The 10,636-nt window shown below is 37.4% G+C and overlaps 1 protein-coding gene across 1 annotated transcript; it reads right to left on the reverse strand.

Annotated features, from left to right (window-relative positions):
* Window positions 1–481: 481 nt before the first annotated feature.
* On the reverse strand, window positions 482–1,360 carry LOC127104561 (uncharacterized). The gene is made up of 2 exons (XM_051041743.1): window positions 1,115–1,360; window positions 482–982 (listed from the first exon to the last, which is right to left on the reverse strand). Exons 1-2 carry the CDS (start codon window positions 1,358–1,360, stop codon window positions 482–484), a joined length of 747 nt encoding a protein of 248 aa, XP_050897700.1.
* Window positions 1,361–10,636: the final 9,276 nt, after the last annotated feature.

A 10,636-nucleotide genomic window follows, 5' to 3' on the forward strand; every position in this document is an offset into this window, starting at 1 on the left:
GTTAATTCCCTTCAAGTCTTCTATTGCCCATCCCATGGCACTTTTGTGTTTCTTCAAAACCTTGACAAGCTTGTCTTCTTGACAAACCTCTAGATGAGAGCTTATAATAGCCGGGCATTTCCTTTCGGGGTCTAGAAAGACATACTTGAGATTTTCAGGTAACTGTTTTAGCTCAGCCACTTTCTTGGTCTCATATTTCTTTTCTTCAACTTGAGGTTCCCTTAAGTTTTCCCATCGGAGTGATCGGGATCCCTTAAAGGGTTGTTGTGTTGCCATCATAGTTAACACTTCCATCTCCTTGTCATCAACTTCTCGAGTGTCTTCAAAGACTGAGAGACTTAGAACTCTCTCCAAGGGTAATTCTTGTTCACCTAGGGGATTTTCTTTCAGAACCATTTGATCAATAACCTCTATGTGTTGACTGGTGACCACATCATCTTTGTATTTCATGGTGTTGCGCACATCAATTTTTAACTCTTCGTCATAAACCTTTAGATTCATGGTGCCTTCTTCTATATCTATGAAACACCTCCCGATCTCCAAAAAATGGTCTACCAAGAATGAGCGGTATCTCTTTATCTTCCGACATTTCTAAGATCACAAAGTCTACCGGAAACACAAACTTATCAATCTTCACAAGAACATCTTCCACCACTCCATAAGGTCTCTTCATAGAGTGGTCAGTAAATTGAAGTTTCATTCGGGTATCCTGTACTTTTCCAATCCCCAACCTCTTGTAGATGTATAAAGGCATGAGGCTCACACTTGCCCCCAAGTCTATAAGGGCCTTCTTGAAATATCTATCCCCGATAGTGCAAGGGATAGTTACCGAGCCTCGATCTTTTTTCTTCACCAAAATCTTCATACCCTGCAAAATAGCACTGCAAGTTTCGGTTAGTACAATAGAGTCAGTGCCAGTGCTCCTCCTTTTTGAAATGACATCTTTCATGAATTTAGCATAAGAAGGCATTTGCTCAAGTGCCTCCAGGAACAAAATGTTGATTTCAAGCTTTTTGAACATCTCCAAGAATTTCTCAAAGTTCTTCTCATGTTTCTCTTTCTTCTTATTTCTTGTTGGGAAAGGGAGTTTGACAACCGGCTTTGATTCACTAACTTTTTCTTTAACCACAGGTTCAGGCACCACCACCTCTTCGTTAACAACCTCATTTTCTTTTATCTCCAAATCAACTTCAAGCAATTGGTCTTCTTGTTCATCATCTTTTTCAGGGACTTCTTTTGCCTTGCCACTCCTTGTGGTTACCGCACTCACATTATTATGCTCTCTTGGATTTGTAACTGTAACACTCAGTAATGCACCTGGTGTTTGCGAACCCGCAAGTTGTTGAGCAATCTGACTCATTTGCGCTTCCAGATTTTTTATTGAAGCACTAGTGTTTCTCAGATTACTTTTAGTCTCCTCTTGAAATTGTGAACTTTAAGCTGCAATTTTTTTAATGGCAATTTCCCAATCTGCTTTTCTTGGAACCTGTTGTTGAAATTGTTGTTGGGATGGGTGAAAATGTTGCTGCTGGTAAGGTTGCTGTTGTTGTGGACGATACTGTTGTTGTGGTTGACTTTGATACTGGGTGGGCGCGTGCTTCTGAGCATTTCGTTGCTGGTCCTTCCAGGAAAAATTTGGATTATTTTTCCATCCAGGATTATATGTATTGGAGTAAGGATTGTTCTGCTTTAGAAAATTAATCTCTTCTACCTGTTGAGCAGTTGCCACACAATGCATGGCAAAGTGAGGACCTCCACAAATTTCACAACTAACAGCTTGAATAGGTTGGACCGGTTGCACTTGTGCCACCGTTTGAGTGTCAAGAGTCATTTTCTTTAGTCTTCTCTCTACTTCAGCTGTTATTTGATCTTCCATCTTCACAACTTGATTTGCTAGTTTGAGATCAATGATACCTTCAGGTTGACTTACATTACGGTCATAGAGTTCCAGATGCTCATTTGCTGCAATGACTTCAATGATTTTCTTTATTCCAGTGGTTGTTGTAAAGTTTGTTGAGCCACCGGCAGTTGTGTCTATGAGTTGCTTAGTCTTCATTCTAAGTCCATTCACAAAATTTTGCATCTGTTCAGTTGCATCCATGTTATGAGTAGGACATGCAACCAACAATCACTTGAACCTCTTGTAAGCGTCTCCGAGTGACTCTCCTTCCTTCTGTTTAAAATTAACAATATCATATCTCTTATGGATATACCCAGAAGCAGGGAAGTACTCATTCAGAAATGTTGTCTCCATTTGTTGCTAAGTTGTTATGCTTCCCGCAGGTAAAAAGTAAAACCACTATTCGACATATTCCGACAGTGTAAACGGGAACATCACCAACTTTTTAGCTTCCTCTGAGTGTCCTTCAATTTTCAACGATGTCGACATGGTTAGAAATCTTTGTAAATACTTGTTGGCATCTTCATTGATTTTTCCGGAGAACGGTCTCCTCTCGAGTTGATGAATCGTTGAAGGGTGCAGCTGAAAGTGATCAACATTTACCGGTTGGTTCACAATTGTTAACCTTCCAATAGGAGCATTTGCACCCCCATAATCTCCCAAAAGTATTTCTGCAGGAGGTAGTGGGGCTTCACCCTGTGGTTCAGCCATTGGTTCAGAAACAGCTTCGGAGTCTTCTGAATGAACTGAAACAGCTTCTTCTTTTTCAGACTCAGAAACAATAGGGGCTGATTCTGAAAGTTCCAGCCTAGCTTTTCGTTGTCTTGCACGCAATAATCTTTCAGTTTCTGCGTCAAAAAGAAATTCAGCCGAGGCCTTACCTCGCATACACAAATTAGAAAATTATTAGAATAAACAATAATACATAAAAAATTTAGCTACAGAGCAATAAAATTCCAATTGAATTATTTTTTCAACTTATACTTTTGCCAGTCCCCGACAACAGCGCCAAAAACTTGATCGGTAAAATAACAGGTGTACTATTTGCACCAATGTAGTAATAAAAATGGAGTTATCCCAAGTATCGATCTCGAGGACTGCGTAGCAAGTATCAATATCTATAATAATTCAATTGAACAAAAGTTCATATGGGGTTCGAGGATTGTTTTCACAAATAATAAGAAATAAAAATATAAAGCGTATAAAAACAGTTTAACCGATATGAGAAATAATGCTAGGGCCAGATGTATGAATTGCTTTATATTCCACTTTTTCCATATCATATAACATCTATGTTATTATAATTCAAAACCGTTTCTCAAGAGTAGTTTTCTCTAATTCCTTAGCAAAAACCATTAACAGGCAATTTCAATCCTAATTCCTTAGTTATTCAAATTGTTGTTATGAAATACTTAGTTTATCAAGAACTAACAGTAGCCACAATTTGATCCTCATTCCTAAGTGATTAAACGCAGGTTTTATTATATAACAAGTGATAAGGCGGTTTGTCTGACCTAAACCTTAACCAGATATCAGAATTTCATTTGTCCGATAAAATTAAGCATTAAGCGCATTGTATAATAATTTGAATTAAGAAAACATCAAAGATTATAAAAACATGGATAAAATATTCATACAATAGCAATTCAGGGACACCCCCTAGCATTGGGGGGTTTAGCCTCTCATAATATTCAAAGACAGAAGATTATAAATTAAAGACATTACAAGTTGTTGTTGATGAAAGTTGATCTTCAATTTCTTCCGATCTTGAAGATCTCTTCTCTTCTCCACACGTTGCAAGGTCGCTTCTTCTTTTTGTCTCCTTTCTTTCATGATCAAAAAGTCCCTTTTCTCTGTGCCCAAATTCAAACTAAATAGCTTCCAAACAACTAAAAACATTGTGAAATGCCTAAACTGCCCTCCGGACGTCTAAAGGGGTTAAAATATGAAAATTCAGCAAATGGGGCGAAATGGCCAACACGGGCCGTGTCAGGTGACACTGCTGCCCGCGTTGGCTCCTCTGTAAGTCCAATCATGCACTCCATGCTGACACGGGAACCCGTGTCAGCCCACTGTTTACTGAGTTTTGGATGGCTGGCTCTGCACATGCTGACACGGGCCATGTCAGCTGACACGGGCACCCGTGTCAGCCCCCTGTTTTGTCTATTTTTCGCTTTTCATTATGTCTCTGACCTCCATTCTTCCGGTATGCAACTCTCGGACTTGTTATCTGACCTGGAAATCAAACAGTCTACACAGAAACACATAAAATGCGACAAAAGGAGAAAAACTACTAATGCAACATAAAATAAGCGGAAATTCATAAAATGCGATAAACTAAAGAAATCACTTAACTAAACAAGCAAAATGTTACTGATTCATGAAGATTTTATGCTGGATAGATGATGAAAACTGAGTGTAAATGGTGATCGATCAGTACACCAACCCCCTGGTTTTGAAAATCCTAAAAATTCATATTTTATTTTCAAACTTAAGAAATCATTGCATGGTCTAAAACAAGCTCCCAGAGCACGGTATGAAAGACTAAGCAATTTTCTTTTAGAAAATGGTCTCACCATAAGGAAGGTTGACACAACTTTATTCGGTAATTCATCCAAAAATGATATCCTTGTTGTTCAAATTTATGTTGATGATATCATTATTGGTTCTGATAATGCTACTTTGTGTAAGGAATTGGCTAAGTCTATGCAGGAAGAGTTTGAGATGAGTCTGATGGGAGAACTCAAGTTCTTTCTGGGGATTCAGATCAATCAAAGTCCAGAAGGAACGTACATCCATCAGAGCAAGTATACCAAGGAGCTTATGAAGAAGTTTGACATGTCAGAATGTAAGATGTTAAAGACCCACGTGTATCCTACCTGTATCCTTAAGAAGGATGAGGTAAGTGCTAAGATAGAACATAAGGTATACAGAGGTATGATTGGTTCTCTCTTATACTTAACTGCTTCTAGACCTGACAATTTGTTTAGTGTCTGCTTGTGTGCTCACTTCCAATCAGATCCTAGAGAGTTCCACTTAACAACTGTTAAGAGGATATTCAGGTATCTAAAAGGCACAATTAACCTTGGCATGTGTTATAGAAAATCTAAAGACTACAAGCTAGTGGGTTAATGTGATGCTGATTATGCTAGAGACATACTTGAGAGGAAAAACACTTCTAGAAGCTGTCAATTTCTGGGAGATAACCTGATCTCATGGTCCAGCAAAAGTCAATAAACAATAGGACTTTCAACTACTGAAGTTGAATACATTGCAGCTTCTGGATGCATCACTCAGATGCTCTGGATGAAAATTCAGCTAGAAGATTTCCAGATATTTGAGAGTAGCATTCCTATACTCTGTGACAATAATTCTGCTATTATTTTATCTAAGAATTCCATTTTGAATTCTAGAGAAAAACATATTAAGATAAAACATCAATTTATACGTGACTATGTTCAGAAGGGAATTTTAAATCTAAAATTTATTGATACAGACCATCAATAAACTGATATCTTTACAAAACCCCTTGTTGAAGATATATTTGTTTTCATTCTGGAAAACTTGAAAATGGATTTATGTCCATAATAAAAAAGATGTTTTTCTCATAATGTTAATCTCTCAGAATTGTCAAATGAGAGTTTGAGATTTGTTTTTGGTTCTGAATGTGTGAGTCTTTTGAAGTGAGAAGGTTTCATAAGATCAGATGTATCTAGTCAGAACTTGTTTGGTTAAACAAATCTGATTTATGGATACTGAACAATTTTGCATTTAATAGCTGTCAATCAGTCTCGATTAGTGGAACAGTCTTAAGACAATTGTCTTCGAAAATTTAACCGTTCCTGATCTGCTGATGTGACACGTTGGGTGAATAAACCTTGGGGATTATGTAAAATCTTCATGTTTTACCCCCTTTTCATATTTTTTCACTATTCAAAATTTTTCAATGATTGCAAAAACCTCTATTTAAACCCACTTCACACACTTTCTCTACTATCACAACCCATACTTTCTCTCTTTGAGCTTAAAACTTTTAGCAACCCTAAAACCTGTTGTTCGTCATCAAAAACGGTTTCACAACAATCTGCTCAACAATCTCAACAAGAACAAGCTCAACAACAAGGTGTTGTTAATTTTAAATGAACTGCCCGTGGTTCTTCTTTATAATCGCAATCACAACCACAAATTCCTCATCTGCTACAAGTTATTTCATCGAGATCTTCTTCAGGACAACTTGTGCATACTGAAGATGCTTATGATGCTACTGAAGTTACTTTGAGTACTCAAGAAGAGAATCTTGAAATGTTGTGTGAAATCTTGGTTGAGTTTGGCAATATGAAAGACAACGGTATTGATCTTTTAACTGCTGTCAAATTTCAAGGTTGGGAATAGTTCTTCAATCATCTTCAAGGTCCTGTCTTCTATCATCTGGTTATAGAATTATGGATTCATGCCAAGTCTTCACTGTTTCAGGTTACCTCTTTCGTGTTTGAAAAGAAGATTGTTATTTTTGAGAAACTCATCGCCAAACTCATTGATCATGATGGGTCTGGAATCAAATGTGAACAAATGTTGGAAAAAGAATCCAATTTGATTGAGATTTCTAATGTGATTTTTGTCTCTGGAAAACACTCTAGCAAGGTCAAGGATCTTCACCTTAAGCTAAAGGTTTGGGCTAGAATCCTTCCTGGATGTGTTCATCATAAAATGTCAATTAATTCTTCTGACTACATCAATGATGACCAACAATACGTCTCTTATCACATTGATACTGAGAAGAAGGTGAATCTCCTTGCACTTATCTTTGAGAACTTAAGGGATGGTGTGAAGGAAACCCGAGATGGTAGCAAAAATGGTGAAGAGCTACATTCCTCTTGGTAGGTTGATCATAGACATTTTGATGGAGATCAGACTGATTGACTCTTTAACAGATGATCAGTTTTCCAAAGGTAGGCAACCTCTGGCAGGAAAGATGTTTAACGCCAAGGTCTGAAGAATATGGGCATCCCTACTGAAGTGATAAACCCTCATGATGAAATGCCCAAGGAAGTTACCCATAATAAAAGGACCCCTTTGGAATATTTTCATATCTTCTCAAAGTTATATCCTCTAGACATTGTGGTAGGATTTCTGGAGAAATGTTATGCAGGTGCTATTCTTGCAGCTTTTGAATCTAATTCCAATAAGAGGAGGAAGATTTCTAAGAATCTCTCTGAGAGAATGACCAAGAAGCTTAAAGTTGTTAGAGAGATTCCGGATACTTCTACTGAAGAACCCAGAGCTGCTGGAGCTACTTCTGCACGAACTGCTTATGGTAAGTTTATTCCTTCTGAAACTCGTCTACTTATTATTGATAACATTTCATCCATCCCATCAATCACACTCACTTCATATACCCCCATTCCACATACTTATGGACAAGTTCACTTCCTCCCACTCTCTGCTCCCCAAACTACAAATTTAAATGTCATCATTCCACCACCCACACCATCACATTCTGAAATTCTAACCTCAATTCTCATACCTACACCTCAACCATTATTTACATGTTCCCCCTTATCCTAACTCACTCAACCAGAAAACCCTTCATCACCAACTCATTCTGAAAACGATCAACCCACACTCCCCACTCACTCTGACGCCTCTATTGTAGAATCAAACATTGATTCTGATACCGAGTCAGATGTTGAGCTCATAGACCTCCCAGACAGAATCCATCAACCTTACTCTAATCAAACACCCTCTCAAACCAACATTCACCATACACCTACAAATTAATTATTTTCTCAGTTTGAAGGCGAGGTTGTTACCAGACTGAACACTCTCATTGAGGTTTGCACTTCTAATGCAAACTTCTCTGAAGTGTATGCTATGACCAATAACTTTTGAAGTTGGATAGAAGTTAGCTCTTAAGAGTGTGAGTTCATGTGCCTAAAGGAAGCTAAAAGGAACTTCCATGCCAGAATCTCTGGTATAGTTGAACCTCTGCTTCAGAAGGTTCCTCCAACGTTTCTTCTTCCTGCTCCAAAAGTGATTCCACCACCTTCTCCTGTTTAGACTACTTTGTTTGCTTAGCTGAAAACATCTATGGGGTTAAGAAAACTGTGATTTATGATGAAATCATTGTGAAAACTTTGGAGCACCTAGAGGATGAAAATTTTGAGGTCAAAGAGATGCTCAAGCGACAGGATGAGAAGACATCAAAGATTGAACGGATGCTTGGAATAATCTTATCAAGACTACCACCCTTCCATAATCCCTAGTTTTGAAACTTTGTTTTGTCTTTGTTTTTTATTTCTATACTTGAATTATCTTTTTAATGAAATGAAAATTTTATTTTGGTTTACTTTCCTTTACTTCTTTTTGAATGATGACAAAGAGGGATAAAGAATGACTAATTTTGATATACTTAACTCCAATTCTGAAACCCAAACATGTCTTTTATGATTATTCTGACATTGGTAACCTTTTTAGGAATTTTTAAAAGTTCATCATGTTAACCAAGTGTTTCAGGTTCTAAGGCATTAACCAAAATGAATTGAGTTTATATGAACCAGGCTTATGTTCTGAATAGTTAACTAAGCAGTTTGCAGTTTGTGAGACCCTAATTTTAACCCTAAGATCCCTCATGGCATCATATTATTGCACATTGCATTTGCCTCAAGGATCATAGCATCTTGGCTCCTTGACCCTAGGGTTGGGACTTGTGAGAGTTGGTTTGAGACCACCAAGCATGCTTGAATTGTATATTATTGCTTTTCTTATTTTGTTCACTAACCAAAAGCACAAAAATATGTCACTAACCTCTTTTGATTTGAAGCTTAAGCAATCATGAGATCCTTTGCTCCTAGAAGGCTCCTATGCTCAATAAAGTGGCCAAATGAAGATGAAAGCAAGCATGACAATGGTTCCCAAAGCTGTCAATCATCATATATGTCTCCCAAGTATCTCAATTTGCTAATTTGATCAAGATAACTCAAAGGGCTTGAGGATTGTTTCCCAAGGAAACCCTAATTCAACTGTGCATTGATTGTGCCTTGCTCATGAAGCAAACTCAACCTATGATCAAATTAAATCAAGGTAAGTTCTTTAATTCATCATTTTATGCATATATGAGACTATGTGAGTATCCTCAATCATTCATTCATCAAAATTTGAAGTTTGGACTTGAGAAGTTGGCCAGTCAAGTCATCTGACTAAATTGAAATCCATTGAGACTTAACTTTTGATGTGTTTGTCAAATGAAGATGACCCAAAGATAAAAACTGTTCTTAAGAACCATATGAACAACTTTCATGTTCATCAAAAATCCATTTGAAACTTGGAATGTCATCATTCATATCAAAACATTATAGGTCATTTTGACTGAAACCCTAATTTTTGGTCAACTTCCCAAGGACCTAACTACTTCATTTTTCATGATTTTGAGGTGAGACCAATTGCATTGGAAATATTAATATGTCTAATTAAAATGTTATGTTGGAAAAAAATTCATAATCCTAAAATAAACACATGTGATAATACAAAACATTATAGGTCACTTTGGACCAAAGCCATTGAATCTTGAAAAAATCCAACTTCAAGTGCCCATAACTTTCTCATAAAAAAAATCCAAATTATGCAAAATTTAAGTCCAAATTGATAATATGGAAAATATCTACAACTTTGATGTTGAAGGTTTTTTCATTTGAGACTTGCATCATTGAAACAGAAGGGCTTGAAGTTGGTCACTTTTGGCAAATTTTTCAAAGACATGTTTTGTACATCAAACTTCATGGCCAGTTTTCACAATTTTCCAAACTCCAAATGGATTTTGGCCCAACATAACTTTTGTTCCTTATGTCAATACCTTTTCAACCATTACTCATATGCCTATGTTTGGATTTATTATGTATGACTTTCGAAGAAGGGAACATTTAGGCCCAAATATGGAATTCACATGAAACCTTCATGCACAAGCAATTGCCATTCAATCTTCACGTCCAAACCTTCTCCAAATCCCTTCAGCTTGCATTTCCAATTGGTTTTGGGCCTCACATGCGCCTGTACAGGCCCATGCATGGAGGACCCAATGATCATGCACACGGATTCCATTCACCTTGCCTTGCATTTTCATCTATAAATAGCATGCTTACTTCATTCATTTCTCAACCTGAAGGCGCCTAAAGCTCTGCAGAAATTGAATCCCAACCTCACAACAAAAGGAATTTTGAATTTTAATTTTTCTTTTCAAGTTTGAAATTCAACAAAATCAGTTGATCTTGAACACTTATTCCTTAGCCTAGCACTCATACCATACCTCAAGATCAAGCTGCAAGCAAGAGTTTGGTTGGATCGTGCTCATCAAAGCTGCACTTCAAAGGTTTACATCTCAACTATTTTGATCTGAATCTCCTTATATGATGTGATCTGCTTGTGTTTGTTTGGTTCTCTGAAGTCTTCGTGTGAGAGGCAAGCCAATGGTGGCTTTAATTTCATGAATTGATGAATTTCAAATTGAACACCTGGATTTTCCATCTCAGATTTCTCCTTCCATAGGGATCTTGAGAGCAATCCAAGGTTACAGGGGTGATGTACATCACCCTAGCTTTAATTTGGTATAAGGCACGAGTGTTTTAGTTGAGGTTGCAAAACCTGCAACTAGTGGCCGAAATTCGTTTGCTCACCGGAGAAAATGGTGGTTTCCACCACCGTCCCCACGTGGAACCACTCTGAGCCATTGGATGGTGATTACAG

The sequence above is a fragment of the Lathyrus oleraceus genome, chromosome 7 (assembly GCF_024323335.1).
Source record: "Lathyrus oleraceus cultivar Zhongwan6 chromosome 7, CAAS_Psat_ZW6_1.0, whole genome shotgun sequence".
NCBI classification, from domain to species: Eukaryota; Viridiplantae; Streptophyta; class Magnoliopsida; order Fabales; family Fabaceae; genus Lathyrus; species Lathyrus oleraceus.

Excerpts from the sequence above, each read along its gene's own strand:
- LOC127104561 (XM_051041743.1), bottom strand. The coding sequence starts at position 1,360 with ATGAGTCAGATTGCTCAACAACTTGCGGGTTCGCAAACACCAGGTGCA. Across the intron at positions 983-1,114 it reads AACCTGTGGTTAAAGAAAAA|GCACTTGAGCAAATGCCTTC; the intron begins GTTAGTGAATCA and ends TTGTTCCTGGAG.